Source organism: Abramis brama, assembly GCF_963993115.1.
Source record: "Abramis brama genome assembly, chromosome: 11".
In the NCBI taxonomy this organism is placed as follows: Eukaryota; Metazoa; Chordata; class Actinopteri; order Cypriniformes; family Leuciscidae; genus Abramis; species Abramis brama.
Window position 1 is genome coordinate 6,241,079 of NC_139973.1, and position 20,841 is coordinate 6,261,919.

Consider the following 20,841-nt stretch of genomic DNA (forward strand, 5'->3'; position numbering starts at 1 on the left):
CCGCCCTGGCCGCCCGAGGGAAGGTCTCCGCCCTGGCCGCCTGAGGGGTCATTTCCGCCCTGGCCGCCCGAGGGAAGGTCTCCGCCCTGGCCGCCCGAGGGAAGGTCTCCGCCCTGGCCGCCCGAGGGAAGGTCTCCGCCCTGGCCCTCCGCCCTGGCCGCCCGAGGGAAGGTCTCCGCCCTGGCCGCCTGAGGGGTCATTTCCGCCCTGGCCGCCCGAGGGAAGGTCTCCGCCCTGGCCGCCCGAGGGAAGGTCTCCGCCCTGGCCGCCCGAGGGAAGGTCTCCACCCTGGCCGCCCGAGGGGTCATTTCCGCCCTGGCCGCCCGAGGGGTCATTTCCGCCCTGGCCACCCGAGGGGTCATTTCCGCCCTGGCCGCCCGAGGGAAAGTCTCTGCCCTGGCCGTCCGAGGGAGGATCTCCGCCCTGGCCGCCCGGGGGAAGGTCTCCGCCCTGGCCGCCCGAGGGAAGGTCTCCGCCCTGGCCGCCCGAGGGAAGGTCTCCGCCCTGGCCGCCCGATGGAAGGTCTCCGCCCTGGCCGCCCGATGGACTGTCTGTCCTGGCTGCCTGGCTGCCTTTGTATGTACTTTTGACCCTTTGCCTGGATGACTTACGATTATGGATTACCCTATTAAACTTGCGATTGGATCTTACCTTTTCCCCGTGTGTGTATCGTGACACCTGGAGGTGGGTTCTTTTATCTTGGGCCAGTAAGCAACTGCCCAACCAGAAGACTGAACCAGAGCACAACACTGTTCATTTCTAAAAGACAGGAGTGAGTAAAGGCTCCCTATTAAACCATTTTGAAGAGTTTCCTTTAACTGACTTCACTTTTCTCATCTTATAAGCTATTTCCCCCTTTATCTGTTATTGTATTGGTCAGCATTGACCTTCTGTTCCTGTGGTACATTATAGGACCACAAACCTTTATTTCAAGTCAAGTTTTTTTTTTTTTTTTACTTCGGACTTCATGGATTATAAAGTCTTTGCTCTGTTCTCCAAGTGTACAGTATCCTCAAGGGCAGACCTCTAATGTGCTCCCGGAGTCTCCCTTTAATTTCACACTCAATTTCCTGTTCAGCCCACAGCCATAAATACCACTGTCTGTAACACCATGGAAAATCCAATTCCATGTTAACAATTTTTATTTTATTTTTAATGTAGAGCCATTATAAGGAACTGCCCTTAAAGTTTGTATTAACTTGCAACTGAAAGTCCAATCGCCAGACCAAGATTAGTAGAGTGAATCATTTCAAACTGGGTCATATTTCACCCAAAAATCAATAGAATCAATAGGACAATAAGGAAAAATATTTTTTTTGTGTGTGGTTGCATTATGACATTATTTTTGCATTATGATTAGGCACATTTTTCACCCATATTTTCATTACTGTAATGAAAAATAAAAAATAAATAAAAAAAAAATCGAATTTATGTAATAAGAAATTCATCATTAAATTGCGTTTAAAATTCAAGAGAATTTGTTGCACTGCCTTAAATGTATGATGATAAAATCATTGTGTGAATCTTTTGTGAATCACCTTTAAAAATAATGGGAAATAAAAAAAATAAAAAAACAACAACAAAAAAACATGAGAAATTGGGTGGAAAATTTGTCATGATATACTTAAATGATCCTTGAAATACTTGTAATGTTAAATGTCTTTAATTATGTGGTGAAATGTGAAGGGACTCACTAACATTGGAGGGAGATTAACCACCAATGTATGCTGCTACGCTTAGCATAAAGATAACAAAGTGGCATGAAATTAGATAACAGATCAGATTGCTCTTTAGACCAAATGTGATAAGCACAAAACTTTATTATAAAGTTGAGGGAGTTTAACACCTCCAAGCACTTTTGCACTTAAAGTGGTTATCGTACAGTCCAATCTCCACTGGTTTAATAGCCTGTCAGAGGGAGTTACTGCTGAGCTAGAATGAAACACTTCTGGGATTGTGTGTGGCAGAGCGGAGCAGAGAGAGAGGGGGAAGACCCCAGCCTTTGCAGGAGAGCTTTAGGAGGACACATATGCTTGTATGAACAAACACACACATAACATGCCTCAGCTGCCCCCCCCCCCCACCCCCGGTGAGATGTGCCGTGGCTCAGCCGTTTCGTTCCAGCAGTGAATGAGTATCTTATTATCACACATACACAGGCTGAGGCCTCTGTACACTCATCAAGATCCTCATGTCATTTAATGTTGGAGGATACCTATTTCTGTACATTAAGAAAAGGTTTAATAGATGCACAGAAATACTTTCTGCTTCCCTAAAGCTATTTTTACTTTAGGGTATTACTAATGCTAAGCTGTTACTAAGTGGTTGCTATAGTTTCTGGGTGGTCACTAGGGTATTACTAGGTGTTTGCTAAGGTGTTGGCAGGGTGTTTTGGGTGGTCATTAGGGTGTTGCTAGGTGGTTGTTTAAGGCCCCAAAATACGTGCGGTGAAGTTCTTTTTCATTCTTCGCTTTGGGGTAAAAAGAATTTTGAAATAAGTGACCAGCGGTATAAAGTGCAACACCATAAAACTTCATTCATTTTCTCCATAGGGAAATTGATTTTGAACGATAACTTTTTAACCTTTAAAGACTGAGCAGTGAGCTCAGCCGCCAGCCCGTATGATTTCAGCTTATTTTTTAAAATAATTATATTTAACACAGAACTCCTAGTGAAAAACTACATCACCCATAATGCTGTACAAAAAATTACACCAATCAGCGAGTTGAAAAAAGCAACATGCGCCAAAACAGCTCTTTAGCTCCGCCCACTCCCATGAACACTGCGAATGACGTAATCGAGTCAGTCTCTCTAAGCTCTCAAAATACTTAAATATTGGTATATGTATTTTGCAATTAATGTCAAATATATAGTTTTTATATATAATCAACATTTGTAGATTTGTCAGATTTTCTAAAACTTTTTTTTGCTTCAAATCAAAGTTTATAATGTTGTTATGCACCTCATAGCTGATTGGCTTTGTTCATGGCTTATAACTCTTTAACAAAGCCTTTTTAAAAATCCCTATGGGAAAAATGAATGGAAAAAAACTGTGCTCTGAAAAAGGGGGCGGGCACTGTTGCTCTATACTGTTAGCGAACATCCTGAAGCTGCTGAGAGCGGCGTTAAGATGAATATGTAAATATGTGTTTCCTCTCAATATCCAAATAAACGCACAACAAAAATGACAGCGGTGAGAAAACCGTAGTTATATAAGAAAACATCTGATCATAGCCATATGGATGTTTGCGCGAGCTCTGCAATTCGGCACTCCACTAAAGTCATGTCACGTTTATTTATATGGCAGTATTTACAGTACTAAACATAAAAAAGTGTCAGTGTCGCTTTCTGTTCGAATTTCAGCTTCATTTTCTACTCTAAAGCAGCCCTCAAGTGTGTCCTTGTATTTGAACTCTCAGACATCCGACCTCGACGGACTGAACAAAAGAACTGGAGAAGATTTCCACGTCAAAGAAGGCGGAGTTTTGGCCTGATTTTGTTCGAAATGACATCACACCAGTTTGTTTTTTGATTTCGTTTTAAGTATATATCAGGGCCTTCAGGGAGTTGCTTTGGTATGTGATTGCCAGGGCGTTTTGGGTGGTCACAATAGGGTGTTACTAGGTGTTTGCTATGGTATGTGGTTGCTAGCATGCTCTGGGTGGTTGCTAGGGTGTGTTTTTTTTTTACCTTATCAAGTACAAGTAAGAAGTTCAGTTTAGTTGAAGACATCAAATAAATTTACAACATGATGCTGCATAAAGTGATGTGAAATTGTAATGTCGTGTACAAAAATATGTGCTTTCATGTAAAATCTAGAGAGATCATGCAGCTCTGAGGCTCTGTGGGTTGTTCTGGCCAAATCCCAACCATATGGGACCGCTGTAGGTCTGAAACTAGCAGACTAACTCAGTGACTCTTCAGCGGCCAAACACTACTCTGTTGCACTCTAGTATTTTGAGAAAACAAGTATTTAGGGTTCCACATGTCTAATTCTTCTTTTTGAGCTCAGTTGTTCAAATATTGTTTAAGAGGGATGTGGAAAGATTGTTTGGTTTGCTGTCTGTAATGGAAGAGGCTTTTGTGGCTTTTAAAGTTCAGCTTTGTTGTAAGGATTTGCTGCGCCACCTACGCCCTACAGGACCTGGATCATTATAACTTCAGGTTTGTGATTAATAAAAATATATTATTAATATTTTATGTTTAAAGTTTAAACATAACATGTTTTCATCTACTTCATCTTTGAGACAGAGCCTGTGTGAAACTGATTCCATTCTTCTGCGTCTCATTTCCCAGAGAGAAAGGAGTGTTTTGGAGACTTAAATCACACTTAAAAAGACTGAATGTTATTGCATTAGATAATATAAACACAAACCTAGAGTCGTCTGCACTCAAATGCAGAATTATCTTCACTTTTCTGAACCATTTTTGATCAGTGTCTTTTAATCAACTGTTGCTTTGGTAATTTTTAGTGGATGTATGAAATCAGTTCTCCTGAAGTTCACACGGGTGTCCTAGCAGAGTATTATTTAGGCCTGCTATGAACATGAGGTGAACATGATTTCACCAAGTACAACATGTTCCTGGATCAAAGTCTTTGCTGATCCTGGTACAACATTCCTATCAACCAATCATATTTAAGGGACAAGTTTACAGTTTACTGTATGTCAAGTTTAGGCTTATATACAACCAGGGTTAGATGCTTCTACCTGTCATTTCCCCCTGATTTTGGGGATAACTTATGGCTAGGGTTAGGGATAGGACTACTAGACATTTTTCGGACAGAAATGTTGTTCCAGGATCAAGAAAATATGAACATGTCTTACTTGGCAAAATCACGTTGACCATGGTGATACACTAACTTTGATTACCAGAAAGTGTCTAAGACTTTGTCAAGAGCAGGGCAAATTAGAGTCTGGATCAAGACATGCTTAATTTTGTGTGTGGTAAATGTTGCAAAAAACAGTACATTGACTAGTGCAAACCTTAGTAAACCACCTTGCATGATTCAATTAAATCCTCTCCTCCTATAAATTTTGCATCTGAAAAGGAAACTCCTACAAATTAAATTTTGAATGCCAAAAGAGCTGTTAGTGAATGTGGCCCTTTGTCTTTTTGAACTTGAATTCATCAAGTATTTTATCATTTAAAACCTACTAAACATCTTTTTTTGTTAAATGTTTTGCATAAAGTGTGCACGGTTTGATATTTTGTCATCTAATGCAGTGAACTTCACACATTTTTAAGTCTGGATTTTCTAAAGCATTGTATATGGAAGTACTTCAGCATGATGAATTCATCATATCATTTATGCAATATATGACCAAAAAAAAATCAGTCTGACTATTTATATGGTCAAAAAGCAAGAAAGATTTAGTTTTCACACAGTTCTCACATCTGGCACAACAATAGCTAAACTGTAAATACATGATGGACACCATAAAACAGCTTGATTAATATCTGCCAGAGCAGAGGGCAGTAGTTTCATAGATTATCAGCTCATGTCCAACAGTTCAGTTCTCTTCATATTGCTTTCTCCTTATTAAATGGGAATCTGCAGAATTTACCCCCAAAAAGGCCACTTCTAGAGAGTTGCGGCTCACTGTGATCCAGCCAGATGTAAATGGAAAGTGGCAGCAGAGATATGCAAGCATCTTCTGTGTTGTCTGAAGGTGAGTTCACTTCTGTTTTGGTAGCGGAAAGGTTAACGGCCTCCGTTTCTATTGGTCATTGGTCCTAGGCACTGCGTGGATCTCCCCCGAAGCCTGCAGAAACAACACGCAACGCATTACACACACAAACGTATAACGCTGCTGGAATGTGACAGATGAAATGAGGCAGTTTATTCACACGCTCAAGTGAGAGGGAAACACATCTTTCAGGCTGAGAGACTTTTATTATACCGCCTACTTGAGCACAGCTCTGTATTCTAATGTCTCTCTCTCTGTCAGGATTCTCTCACTCTCTCTTTTAGTCAACCTCTGTCTCTGGCTAATTAATGAACTGAAGCAGACGCGACAATGATAGAACAGTTATATCACTCAAGAGCAAATGCGAGATGACTAGAGGAGATTATTTACATATTGTGAGCGCGAACACATGCACCTAAAATGAATACAGTGACAAATTGCTCCAGTAACCCAACAACGCCATAAGCTTTAAGAATCAAGGCAGAATTACAAGCATTAGTGAAAAGAATCTGCTCTATTTAATAGAACCTTCAGGGTTAAGTAAACAAAAACTTTTGTGTACTCGTTATTATCTGTAAAAGGGTATCAATTTATATTTGTTTTCATTTTATAACAGGAAAGATGTCTTGAAATCATACACCCGAAGGGCGCAATTTGTGCCGGAACAGGTCAGATATGGATCAAGCATCTCTGCAATTTGATCCTCCACTTAATCAGGTCAATTCCTCACAAAGGCATTTATGCTATGACTCATGATTCATGAAAGCTTTAAATAATAATGTTTGCTGTCAATAACTTGCAATAATTATGTATAATTTGTTAATTATGTATAAGCATACACAAGCACACACGCTTGCAGGCTGAGTTTGATGCACCACGACTCTCCACTGGAGTGTGTTTACTTTTAATTGCTAGCAAAATGAACTTATTAACACACTAATTTACTCTAATGCAAGATATTGAAGCATTGTTATTGTAGTAATGTTATTTTAATGCACCTGCCATGCTCAACCTAAACTACAAATGAGTATGTGCATCGCAACATCCAGTAACTACATCAGAGCAATAAAACTTATTTGTTATTACTTATATGTAGTACACTGCCATTCAATAATTTGGGGTTGGTAAGATTTTTAAAAGATTTTTTGAAAGAAGTCTCTTATGCTCACCAAGGCTGCATTTATTCTATCAAAAATACAGTAAAAACAGTAGTATTGTAAAATATTATTACATTTAAAATAACTTTTCTGTATGAATATTAAAATAAAATTTATTTTTGGAGATTTTGGCAAAGATGAATTTTCAGCATCATTGCTCCAGTTTTCAGTGTCACAAGATCCTTCAGAAATCATTCTAATATGCTATCAATGTTGAAAAGAGTTGTGCATTTGTGATCAAAAAATAGAAATCTTTTAAAATATTATAAATGTCTTTACTGTCACTTTTGAATAATTTAATGCATCCTTTCTGAATAAATGTATTAATTTGTTTAAAAAATCATACTAAACCCATACTTTTGAACGGTAGTGTATATCATACAAGTACTTTGAATGTTATGCTTGAACCATAGAGAAACTAATACTTTTACTCAGTAAGGATGCATTAAATTGATCAAAAGTGACAGTAAGACATTTATAAAAGATTCATATTTCAAATAGGCTAAATGCTGTTCTTTTGATCTTTCTATTCAACAAACAACAAAAACAGTTTTCAACATTGTTAATAATAATCAGAAATGTTTTTTGAGCAGCAAATCAGCATATTAGAATGATTTCTGAAGGATCATGTGACACTGAAGACTGGAGTAATAATGCTGAAAATTCAGCTTTGACATCACAGGAATAAACTACATTTAAAAATATATTAAAAAATAAAACAGTTTTAAATTTTAAATTGTGATAATACTTTCACAATATTACAGTTTTTAAACTGTATTTCTAATAAATAATGAAGAGACTTTCAAAAACCTGAAAAAAAAATCTGACCCAAAACTTTTGAACAGTAGTGTAGGCTACATTAAGTGATTTAGATGCATTAAACTCTGCAGTTTCTTTTTTTAACCGTATATTTGAACAATTAGGGTTACACAATTATACTAAGAATCAACTGCATTTTCACGAGTTCACACTTACGTTTAATCAGACAGAATAATGAATATGCATATTTGGCATGCTGTCCGTGAGAAAGGGCTCCGAGCTCGGAATTTGGCCCGAACCCAGAGTAGTCTACTCCGGCCATATCCCTGGGTGGGATAGGAACAATCGAGAGGAAAGAGTTGGGGTGGTTGAGGATAGATGTCTGAAAACTGTCGTAGGATAGATGTAGGCTAAGTCGACTATAAAGGCCTCCTCTCATGCTGATTATGTAGCCTATATGATCTGAACGTGCTCCTCCTGAACTTTGTTAATAAAACACTTAACACCCCAATAATATTGGACAGCAAAAAATACCAGAATAAAATGCAATCGCTTTACCTTCTGAATCTTCATTGTTTTGGAGTACGTCACAAGAGTGTTTCACCCTTTGTCTTATTATATCCGTCATCGGCAGACACTAGAATTCCAGTGGACATTCTTCCATGTTGATTCCTTGAGAAAAAAACACACACAAGAAGGAAGTTTACTTTATCGAAGAAGGATTAAACATTGTTATCAGCACCTTTTAGCAAAGAGTTAATGGACTTCTGAGTCTCAGTGTGAGTTTTGAGAGGTGTAATGCAAGCCACAACACCTCAGACGGCAAGCTTCCATGTTAACACCTCGAGAATAACAGCTCGCAAATGTGAGAGTCAGTGCGGCCACCAAACTAACACACATACTCTATAATAAGAAATCATCATAGACAAGCCCTTCCATGACACAGGGATGCTTGAAGGTTTCAGAGAGACAGAGGACCGAGTATGGAGAGAACATTAAATCGGGCATGATTTATTTTTGTCATTTTGTCCACATGCTTGACATAAAAGCTTGTGGTGAGGAAAACAAACAAAAAAGTTGCATTCCAAACAGTATTGTTGCCAGATATTTAATTTTATGTTAAATTCATGTATGTTTTTAATTTATGTCCATGGTCTAGCTGGCAAATTTAAAGTGTTTTTGAAGGTTTGCACAGGAATACTTTGTCATCTGAGCAGTGGTTGTTCTGTTGCATGGACACATCACTTGATGGCAGCACTGAGCAACAAGTCAGCAAGGACCTATTTGATTCATACCAGTAAAAAAACATATCAGGTGTTAAAGGGTTAGTTCCCCCCAACATTTAAATGATCCCATAATTTACTCACTCCATCCTAGGCGTATATGACTTTCTTCTTTCAGCCAAACACAAAAGAGTTATATTAAAAAATATCCTGGCTCTTCCAGCTTTATAATGAGAGTGAATGGTACCTTAGATTTTGAAGCCCAAAAAGCGCATCCATCCATCATAAAAGTAATCTATACGACTCCAGGGGGTTAATAAAGGCCTTCTGAAGTGAAACGATGCGGTTTTGTACGAAAAATATCTATTTTTATTATTTTATTAACTATAATCACTGGCTTCGGGTAACGGCCGTACACAAGTCGAATTCCGGCGTAAGAGTGACCTCTGACTCGACGCATGATGTAGGATACAGTAGCGTAAGCTTAGATGAGAGTAGACGCCTCTCACGGTTCAAACAAATAGGACTCGGCAACAAACTCCCACATTTCTCTTCAAAAATTCTTCTAATTTGTGACTGGTTTTGTTTTTCTTGCGTTCGTCAATACGTCGGGTCAGAGGTCACTCTTCTGCCGGAACTCGACTTGCGTACGGCCGTTACCGGAAGCCAGTGATTAGTATTTAAAGTTATAAATATTGATATTTTTCGAACAAAAACGCATCGCTTCGCTTCAGAAGGCCATTAATCCATTAACCCCCTGGAGTCGTATGGATTGCTTTAATGATGGATGGATGCGCTTTTTTGGGCATCAAAATCTAAGGTACCATTCACTCCCATTATAAAGCTGGGTGGAGCCAGGATATTTTTGAATATAACTCTGATTGTGTTTGGCTGAAAGAAGAAAGTCGTATAAACCTTGGATGGATTGAGAGCGAGTAAATTATGGGATAATTTGACTTTTTGGGTGAACTTACACTTTAAGAATCATTAAAAATAAATTGAGCAATAAACTAGTTGTTTTCTTTATGAATGAGGTTAATAACAGTCATGCTTGTCTTATGTTTCTGCTCTAATTCTAGGTAGTGTGAAATGACAACTGTGACATAAGAGCAGAAGTCTACAGGCTGAGAGTGATCGTCTGTGACTGAGCGTTTGGAACGTGTCTGGCGGACTGCCGTGCGTCCTCTTACACCCGTCAACAGGAGTGTCAGCGTGAAACCTCCGGTAATCAGCTCACGCTGCACCTTGCGTTCTGTTTTCTCCACAGGAGAACGAAATAGGGAACGCCTGAGTGAGCCCATAACCTGAACAATCACGCTTTGACAGCTACAAAGGAAAAGCACCCGAGCCACGGGCGATAACAACAATCCACCACAACCTACTTCGCGCTCTGGAGTCACGCAGGCAATTTGCATGCACAACATTTTGTGCTTTTCTGTCTGTCTGTCAGTCCGTTTCGCCAATATCAATCGTTTTCCACATGCAAAACATTCAGTCATTTGTTAAAGATAAAAAAATGGAAAAATGTGGGAGTGCATCAGCTCTCGATGGTTTGCAAACCCAAGGTTATGCAAATTATTTGCAGAATCTGTTTTACATTATTGTATAAAGGATTCAGATAGATCCTTTTCTGATCACAATTCTCGCACTCTATTTTGCCAGTCAGGCTTTGTGAACCATCTGGAGCGTTGCTCTGACAACGGGGGAGGATGTCATGGTAACATTAACGGGGGTTACCCAGGAAACCGTAGTCGCCATGGAGACTGCATCACAAGGCGGACTCAAGGCGTGATCTCTCTCAGTCTTTCAGTCTCCGTTCTCGTTGTCTGCCATTCCATTGAGTCCAACAGCTTTTTTTCACCAACCATCCAAACCATCTTTTCAGATGCTTCTTTTTTTCATAATTCAAAACCACAGTGACGTTTCACTTTGAGGGGAAAGCGCGAACACACTATTTTTAGGCTAGATGAGATTTGAATTTTACATAATCTGGAGATGACTATATCTTCTATATATAGATGACTATATAAAATAAAGATCTATTTCCTTTCAATCAGTACAAACCAATTTCATTTGGTACAGGCAAGTCAAATTCAATAGACACACATAGCTTTGATTACATTATTAATAAAACGTATTGTTTTTTTCACATTCATTGAGTCTGCACTGGGTGATTCTTCAATTAGGGGAACTTTGTGACTATACTTTTAATCTATGTTAATCTATGCTATTTATCATGGAATAAAGCTCAGATGGCCTTGATAACCTTGAGAAAAAGTTAGTCAGTTATGAGCCAATTAACCTAATTTAAAAATACATAATAAATGGATTGTTTCAGAATTAAAACAATATTTACACCTAATAGAAATCCACTCTAAGGTCATGATTTCTTTAACTCTAAACTCTAACTCTAACTCTAAAAATTAATGATATTCTGTCACATATTATCATAACCAAGTAGAAACATTTTCTTGGAAAGACTAAAAAAAGGTTTCTGTAGTGACAGCAGTATTGGGGACAGCAATTCTTTGTTATAAAAAAAATTCTAATTTTACACATAAATAGCAAATTAATAAAAAATCTGGTTTATTTTAAGTTACATTTAATATAGATTTATGGTAGAAGAGAAGTTAAAAAGTCATGGTAGGAGACAATTCTGACAAATTAAATGAAGAGATCAACAGTGCCCGCCCCCTTTTTCAGCAGCGCTGGTTCCGGAAATATTTTTATATAACAAGCCAATTAGCTACAAGGTGAATCACAACACTACAAACTTTAATTTGAAGCAAAAATGTTTTTGAAAATCTGACAAAAATTCAGAAGTTCAAGACTGGGTACTTAACGGCTTTAGTGATGGAAAGAACTACAATCCCATGAAGCATTGCGAACAGCATAATCACATATTCAGCATAAAAACAATGGAAAAATATAAAACTACACATTTACAAATGTTAATATAATTATTTTTCTTTTTTTGTGCAAAGTTTATTGCAAAATATACTTGTACATACAAACATTTAAGTATTTTGAGAGCTTAGAGAGACTACGATTCGATTACGTCATTCGCAGTGTTCATGGGAGTGGGCGGAGCTAAAGAGCTATTTTGGTTCATGTCACTTTTTTCGACTCACTGATTGGTGTAATTTTCTGTACAGCATTATGGGTAATGTAGTTTTTCACCCAGAATTCAGGCATTAAACACGATTATTTTAAAAATAAGCTGAAATAATGTGGGCTGGCAGTTTCAGCAGAAGCTGAAATACTATGGATTAACAACCTCGTAGCTCACAGTAAATAAATTTCCCTATGGAGAAAATGAATGGGCTTTTTACCTCTGGAACCCGACTGTTTCACCCTATTAAAGAGGTCTATTCTTTAAAACAAGGATAGGATTTTTTTTTATTTTTATAAAAGCGTTTTTCTTTAAAATCATCCTAAATGACAGAAAAGTTCCCCTAATTGAATCACCCATATATTCAACAAAATACATATGATCAACACAGCATTATCTTCAGTTTGTTCACATTAATAGCGACACATATTCGGTTGTTTCACTTTGCCACAAAACGTAAGATATTGCGAATACTAATGTATTATGATGATTATATGTTAACACTGATAACAAACGCAGACTTACGAGCACAATATATGCAGTGTGAGTGGTGCTTCTTTTTACTCCCTGACCTGAACCTTATCCTTTGTGCTGTAAACAAATGCAACACGTGAGTCGGAGTTTGGCACCTTTCTACCAAAAAAAGCGCCCTGATTTACTTCAGTCTAATATGCTGGCTTGTCTAAAACATGTAGGGTACAACGGATCTAAAGGCCATCGGGGGTAAAAGGCCCTTTGATTTACTTACTCCCAAAACTCTGAAAAGCAACAAAAACTACCACAGTACTTTCCTAACCACCTGTTGATCTTAAGTTTTGCTGAAGCTGATTTAAATCTATAGTTTTTCAGTACCTGTTGAATAAGTGTAACTTAACCAAAAACTCTGTTACAGAAGGTTGATGATGCTACCTGTAGTCCAACCAACTGTGTTGTGTAATTGGGAGGTAATAGTTTTAATTTTGAAGAAAAAAAAGCTACATGGTTTGCTGAAGTGATCATTTTGAACAAGTATGTACTTAAATGCACACTAAAATAGTGCTGTCAAATCAATTAATCTTGATTAATTGCATCTAACATAAAAGCTGCTTTTATGTTAGATGCGATTAATCATGATTAATCACGATTAATCGATTTGGCAACACTACTCAAAATCTTGCTATATCAAAAGTATTTGCATATGGTGACAAATTCTTCCCTCCAGTTGCCTTTTAAATCAAAACATACTAATTGTTGCATTTACTTTATACAAATTAAGTTTCTCCAATATTCAGTAAAAAATAATAATAATAATCTTTTCACCTGTCATATCCTTTGGGACCAGAACAAAAAAGCCCCGTCTTTTAGCCCCGTCGTACCCTAATAACACGGCACCTTACATTTTCAGTGGTGCCATCATGATGATTGTTGTAAGACTGTCTGGCACTGCACATGATTTACACGTCTGTGAAAATCTTTTTAATATTCACACAGTTTTGATTGTTCTGGTTGGAGTAGTTTGTCTGTTTGAAAGCGCTATTTATTCCTTCCTCTACGACCATATATTCCGATTTACTGAGTGAGGATGTGCTCTGTGTCCGTTTCAGATCTTCTGTGGAGTTGAGATGCTGGCAGCTGCCGACGTGGAGGTATTGTGCATGCTCTTCCCCATCGGTTTCCCGGTGATAAAAGTAATTGAAATTGGACACAATGACAGGGACGGGCAGCGCAATGGTCAATACGCCAGCGATGGCGCACAAAGAACCCACAATTTTGCCTCCTATGGTTACTGGATGCATGTCTCCATAGCCGACAGTGGTCATGGTAACCACAGCCCACCAAAAAGCATCAGGGATGCTGCTGAAACTCGAGGAAGGGTCGTCAGCCTCCGCGAAGTAGACGGCGCTGGAGAACAAGATGACCCCGATGAAGAGAAAGAAGATGAGGAGTCCCAGCTCCCTCATGCTGGCTTTTAGGGTCTGGCCGAGAATTTGGAGGCCTTTGGAGTGGCGCGAGAGCTTGAAGATGCGAAAGACCCTCACCAGACGGATCACGCGGAGGATGGCGAGGGACATGGCTTGCTGACCGTTGGCCTGGCTCTCGGCTAACTCCGTCCCCAAAGTGATGAAGTAAGGAATAATAGCCACAATATCAATAATATTCATGATGTTTTTGGAAAAAGTAGCCTTGCTGGGACACGCAAAGAATCGCACGAGCAGTTCGAAAGAGAACCAGATGATGCAAAGGGTCTCGATCACAAAGAAAGGGTCTGTGAAAGTGCTGGACACAAAAGGACCAGTGCCATTTATAATAGGCGAGACAGGAGTTGGGTCCTTGTCATCCCTAAACTCGGGCAGGGTCTCCAAACAGAAAATAACAATGGAAATCAAAATGACCAAAACAGACACAATAGCAATGCCCCTCGCAGGACCAGAGCTCTCTGGGTACTCAAACAAAAGCCAAACCTGTCTCTGGAATTCGTGGTCTGGCAAAGGTCGCTCTTCTTCTTTGATAAATCCCTCGTCCTCGCGAAATTTCTCCATGGCTTCCTCGCCAAGTTGATAAAAGCGAATTTCCTCCGAGAAGATGTCAATGGGAACATTCACGGGTCTCCGAATACGCCCCCCTGACTGATAGTAGTACAGGATGGCATCGAAGCTCGGTCGGTTCCTGTCAAAGAAATACTCGTTTCTGAGCGGGTCAAAGTAGCGCATCCTCTTTTTCGGGTCCCCGAGCAACGTGTCCGGGAACTGGTTGAAAGTTTTCAGCTGGGTCTCGAAGCGCAGTCCCGAGATGTTGATGACCACTCGCTCGCAGCACTCGTGGTCGGGCTCGTATCGATCCAGCGACAGGTGACTGGGCAGCGCCGCGCTCTCCTCCAACATGTTATCGCACGCGACCACTGTCATGATGTCCTTCTCCGTCTCCGCGTACCCGTGGTTGTCGGCGTTGTTCCCTCTGTGGCTGGCTGAGGGTGAGTCAATGAGGTTGTAGTGGTCATCCATACAGGTGAGGAGACGGAGCGGCAGAGGGCGACCCGCCTCCCCTACCTAACATCGGGTGAATTGAGGGTTTCTCTGTCGCGCGCTCTCTTTTGCTTCTTAACACACTGTCGCCGCCCCACGGAGCTTTATAAACACATGTCTACTCCCGCCCACGGCAAACATATGCCTGACACATTTCCAACACTCGCCCAATCGGAGCGCAACAAGAAAAGATAGTCGATTCTCGGCGCGCGCGCGCCACTGTGTTTTGCCTTGCGCGCATTACGCAAATCATTCACATAAAGTATACAAAACACGACTCAAGTTTAAATAATTGACCAATACCAAAGACGTGCTCTCCCACACAGTGTGTGAATTATACAAAGACTTTTTAAAGCAATGTATGTTCTTTTTTGTTCTGAGGTTCTTTTCTTGCAACCAAAATCTTTTACGCCTTTAGGAGTCGACATGTAACAGTCACCTATCTTACAAAACTAGCCTATAACGTTTTTTGGTGATTAGCCTATATAGTGATAAATCTCGTTTTCCCATTCGATACTAAACGTAACTGTTGCAATGTACACTTCCTCAGGCGAGCGCGATTTCCGAGTTTATTTAGTTTGATATGATAGTTTTATCTTCTTATAAGAGTGCAGACCGACAAATCTGTCATTATCACTTGCAAATGACAAATACAATAAATAAAAATGTAAAATTCTAGAAACTAACTGTGTCTTAGAATCTCAAATTGGTTTAAAAACAGATCCGGACTTCGTAGGATTCTCATCGCGCAACAAACGTCATGTACGTTGTCACGATAAAATGCCATTTGATGTATTGTTTACAAAAGGAAGAGTGTGTCGAAATGATGTCAAATGATGTCATAATGGGCTGTTTGGTTAAACGACGCAAGTGTGCTTGTTTTATCATTTTTGCAAAAATAGCTTAGCGTAAACAATTACTTCCGTTTTATACATTATGATGGTATGACTTAACGCATGAATTGTCTCGTGGCTGAACGTTCCAATGAAGACACCGGAGCTCTCCATGGTGCTGAAGACGTGCGCGCGCTTCAGCGAGCACGCGAGGGAGGAAAACATGTAGAGACTGACCTGTATCTGCTGAAGAAAATCACATCTTCGCAATTAGTCGTTTATATCTCGATGTTATGTCAAATTATCAAGGCGAAAATAGTCTGGCCATTTTTTTTTTGAATAGAGTAGTTGGTAACACTTTATTTTACAGTGACCCTTACACATTTTACATGTAGTTACTATAGTAATAACAGTCAATTATGCATTACATGCAAGTAAACCGAACCTTAATCCTTACCCTACAGTAATTATATAGGAAGTACATGTAGTTAATTACTATTACTTAGTACTTAATTGTATAATTACACTGTAACAAGGACACCTCAAAATAAAGTGTAACCACACACACACATACACACACATACACACACACACACACACACACACACACACACACACACACACACACACACACACACACACACACACACACACAAGGATGCATGCATGCATGTTGTGTTTTCATGTTTTATGGGGACATTCCATAGACATTTTATACTGTAAATACTCCATATTCTATCCCCTAACCCTAAAACCTACCCATCACAGAAAACTTTCTGCATTTTTACATTTCCAAAAAACATTATTTAGTCTGATTAATAAGCTGTTTTCCTCGTGGGGACAAACAAATTAGAAAGATAAAAAACTTTCTCACAAAGGCTCTTTATTTCTGCTTATATGCTTTTGGTAGTGTTCAGTAGAACAACCTTCGCCACTGCAAAGTCAATAAAAGCACATTTATACAGAAAAATCTTTTTGCAAGGACAGATAAATCCTCCAAACAGCATTTAATTTTCTTTTTCTTCAGATTTGAGAAGAATGATGTTGTGAGCCTTGATGTGTCCCTTGCACTCAATCTTATCTTCAATGAGTGGTTTGACACGCAGGGAGGAGAGGGTGAGTAATACAGATACTCTCTTCATATTCAGCCTTCACCATTGTCATCACAGAGCTGTTAAGATGGCAGCTCTCTCCTACATTTCACCCTCTCTCTTCATCTCATTCAAGCACATACTGGTCCTCAACTCAAGTGGGAACTTGTTTCCGTGATTACGTTTCTGTCTGTGTGTCCTCGTTCCTGAGCTCATGTTAAGCAATCCCCATTTCTGATAATGGAATCCGTTCTCCACTGTGATCCGTAGCTGGTGTCTGTCATGATTGCACAAGCAGGGATTGGCTAGCCATTGATTAAACTGGTTATTTGCACAGCATGAGCCATCAAGAGAGCACAGGGGTGATTCATCTTTGTAAAAAAAGAGCTCAGGGTAATTAAATATTTATGAGCATTTTTGGTTTTGCCCTTTGTATGAGCCTGCAAATAGTAATGCATTATTAATCGGAATTTAAAGTGAAACTATTCTTTAAATGACTGGTCGGATGGCTTTAGAAATGAATTCTTGCAAAGCAAATGCAGCAGAAAATACCACAGGGGGAGGGAAATAAAATACAGATTAAGTTCTATGAGACATTGTGTCTAGACTGTCCAGCAAATATTAGCTTGCTGAAATGTAAGGCCTCTGTGCCACTAATTTGCAACTCGCTGGTGAGCAAAAGCAGAAATCGATGGGGGTTTGGAGTCACTGATCAGGAGGCTAAGCTGGAGATCATTACATGTTCACATTGGTCAAGGTCAGTGCAGGATATAGAAATATTTTCAGGACTGCCAGCAGTCAGAGACAGGCCTAATCACAAAATAATGGCAAAAGATCTGTGTGGATATCTGTTGAATGTATTTTTTTCTTTTCTTTTTAACTATTATGGCGATGATCCTCAAAGGCTGGTCAGTTATCATCTACACTATAAAAAATATAGGAGTTAGATTTAATGAAAATATGTCACAATGCCAATGAAAAGTCTTAATTATCTTAATTATTTCATTTTCTTTTAGCAGATATAATTATTTTTCTCTGATTTTGGCTGAAAATTATTTTGTGAGTCAAACCAAACTCATTTCAAACTCATCTTCTCTTTTTATATAGAATAAAGCCTCATGTTTTGGCAATATTATTGAATGCATCTTCTTTTCTCACCCCTGCTAATTAGGCAGTGCTACCAATCAGAACATCTGCTGCCATGGTAATTAGAAAAACAAACACACATCAATGACTTGGACACCTATTTCCATGGGAGTAATCGCTGACACCTCCTCAACCCTGCCAACCATTTTAACCATGGGGAAATATAACATACACACAGGTATGCTCCCATATAGGTACATGAACACACAAACTTACAGTTGCTTTGAAAACAATGTAACATCTCACGCAGAAAAATTGCAATTAGAAGAGAATGAGCAAGCAAAATGATGCACATTGTTCTTTGTAATTATGCCATTCATTTGTATGTGTTATTCTTGTTAAATGAGAAAAGCAAAACAAATAATTTCCATTGATTTGCATTAGCACTTCTAATCCACTTGCACTTGAGTGTGCATGGCCAATTGTGGGGCTTGTTGTGGGGTAGTCGTCATAACAGGATCATGAAAATTTAGATAAAGTGTAAAATTTTGGCCTACAGCAATTGTAATCGTAAACATTTAAAAGATATGTGACAACTTGCCTTCCTTATGTATTTCTTAAACATGAACAGGCTTAGAGAGAGAGGATGGAAAATGGTCATAAAAAAATGGTAAGTTTTCTTTTTTCTTTTTTTTCATTACAATTGATCTTCAGAGGGGGAATTTATTTTATATTGTATTAATATACACTACACTGTGCAGTAAGGATTTTCTTTTTGAAAGAAATTTATACTTTTATTAAAAAAGGATGCATTAAATAAATCAAACGTGACAGTAAAGACATTATGTTACCAAAGATTTCGATTTCAAATAAATGTTGTTTTGAGCTTCCTGTTCATCCTGAAAAAAAAGAAAAAAGAAAAATCATCACAGTTTTCACATATTAAGCAGCACAACTGTTTTCAACATTGATAATAATAAGAAATGTTTCTTCATGTGACACTGAAGACTGCTGAAAATTCAGCTTTGCAATCACAGGAACAAATAACATTTTAAAATGTATTAAAATAGAAAACATTTATTTGAATATTTCACAATATTACAGTTTTTACTGTATTTTTGAACAAATAAATGCAGCCTTGGTGAGCATAAGAGACTTCTTTCAAAAACATAAGAGAGATATGAAGGGTGAAGGTCAAAGGGAAGGAGAAGCCGTGGAGATGAGTGGCCGTAACTCGTCTCTCTTTATTTTTCTCCACACCTCTCCTCTTTAGGGCACTGTCAGTGTAAAAAATAGACTGAGAATAGACTGGATAATCTCGACATGCCCTTGGGGGGGCCATGTGTGAATGCACCTCCCATAACGTTATCCTGACAGCGGGTCTGCATGTGTCTTTCATCCATTCTTCCACAACGTCAGCGAGAGTTCTCTACATGCTTCTGTTGCCAGAGGACATCGACTGTTTCAGTTCATCAGCTGCAGATGTCTGAAGAATGCTTGATGTGGAGTTCACATCAGTCAACACACACTGAACAAGCAGGGCAGCGGATGAGATTCATTTGAACATCTGGCATTAGGCATGTCAATGAAAATCATTCTGCGGTTAGTAGTATGAAAACAAACAGAAGGATGACATTTCCTTTATTCTGTGGCTCAAATAAATATTAATTTCACTGCTATTTTCTAGAGAGATGTTTTGTGGTGACTCATCATGACTGACACATATTTTCACTTCCAGCAATAAACCAAAGATTCAGTTGAGTAATATTTTGACTGCTGTGTGATAAACATGGCAATATATATATATATATATATATATATATATATATATATATATATATATATACATTTCCAGCAGAACCAAAGAAACGCTTTCTATGTTTTTGGCATATTAAACAAATATGTTGCAATGACTCTTGCATACACAATAGAGTTGGAGTAGATGCTGTATTTGGAGCTTAGTGTATTGAACGTGTTATAGTGTTGTGTACCTGGGTGTTGTTCGTTCAGCCAATTAAATATTGAAAGTATCAATGTCTTTTTACATATTTTCAGTGCTCATTGTTTTTTTTATAGAAGATTTTACAGATGCTTTTATTCACTGTAGCTTACGATTCATTTCAGATTTGCTCTCTCTTACAATGCCATTCAAAAGTTTGGGGTTGGTATGATTTCTCTTATATGCTTAACAAAGCTGCATTTATTTGATTAAAAATACAGTAAAAAGAGTAAAAATATTTTTAAAATGTATTCTTTAATTAAATCATTCATTCATTCATTCATTATTGTGATGGAAAAACAGAATTTTCAACATTATTACTCTTATTCAGTCTTCAGAAATCATTCTAATATGCAGATTTGCTGCTCAAGAAATATTAATTTATTTATTATTATCAATGTTGAAAACAGTTGTGCTGCTTAATATTTTTGTGTAAACCTTTATGCGTTTCAGAAACTACAAAAGAAACTAAAATCGAAATATTTTATAACGATATAAATGTCTTTAATGTTAATTTTTGAACAATTTAATGTCTTTGCTAAATACAATTTTAATTTCTTTCAACAACAACAACAAAACATCTTACTAATCCCAAACTTTTGAAGGATAGTGTAATGGGGACTGAGGCCATCAATGTTTAAAAATGTCCATTATGAAAGTGAGTAAAAGACATGTAAATATACCTTAAAAGTCAGTGTACTTGTGTGTATTGTCATTGACATCAAACCTAAAAAGCTATCCAATGGCTTCAGAATGCATGCAATACAAGTTGCATTTATGACGTATTATTTTGTATCCTTACAGAGCACTCTGGACATTCTGTAAAATATCTTCTATGTTCCACTGAAGAAATAAAATCATCCATGTTTGGAATGACACGAGGGTGAGT

At 38.4% G+C, this 20,841-nt stretch overlaps 1 protein-coding gene and 2 long non-coding RNA genes across 3 annotated transcripts; 1 reads left to right on the forward strand and 2 right to left on the reverse strand.

Annotated features, from left to right (window-relative positions):
- Positions 1-5,737: 5,737 nt before the first annotated feature.
- On the reverse strand, positions 5,738-10,706 carry LOC311091700. Its single transcript, XR_014608147.1, has 3 exons — positions 10,567-10,706; positions 8,165-8,278; positions 5,738-5,765 (listed from the first exon to the last, which is right to left on the reverse strand). It is a non-coding gene; the product is annotated as an uncharacterized lncRNA (long non-coding RNA).
- A 1,536-nt stretch (positions 10,707-12,242) lies between these two features.
- On the reverse strand, positions 12,243-15,056 carry kcna3a (potassium voltage-gated channel, shaker-related subfamily, member 3a). The gene has a single exon (XM_084127694.1). The coding sequence runs from the start codon at positions 14,920-14,922 to the stop codon at positions 13,375-13,377; it is 1,548 nt and encodes a 515-aa protein (XP_083983820.1). The 5' UTR covers positions 14,923-15,056; the 3' UTR covers positions 12,243-13,374.
- Positions 15,057-18,058: 3,002 nt separating this feature from the next.
- LOC311091703 lies at positions 18,059-19,355 on the forward strand. The gene is made up of 3 exons (XR_014608149.1): positions 18,059-18,191; positions 18,585-18,623; positions 19,227-19,355. It is a non-coding gene; the product is annotated as an uncharacterized lncRNA (long non-coding RNA).
- The last annotated feature ends 1,486 nt before the right edge of the window (positions 19,356-20,841 follow it).

What these genes read in the sequence shown, in the direction of transcription:
- kcna3a (XM_084127694.1), bottom strand. Translation starts at nt 14,922, where the DNA reads ATGGATGACCACTACAACCTCATTGACTCACCCTCAGCCAGCCACAGA.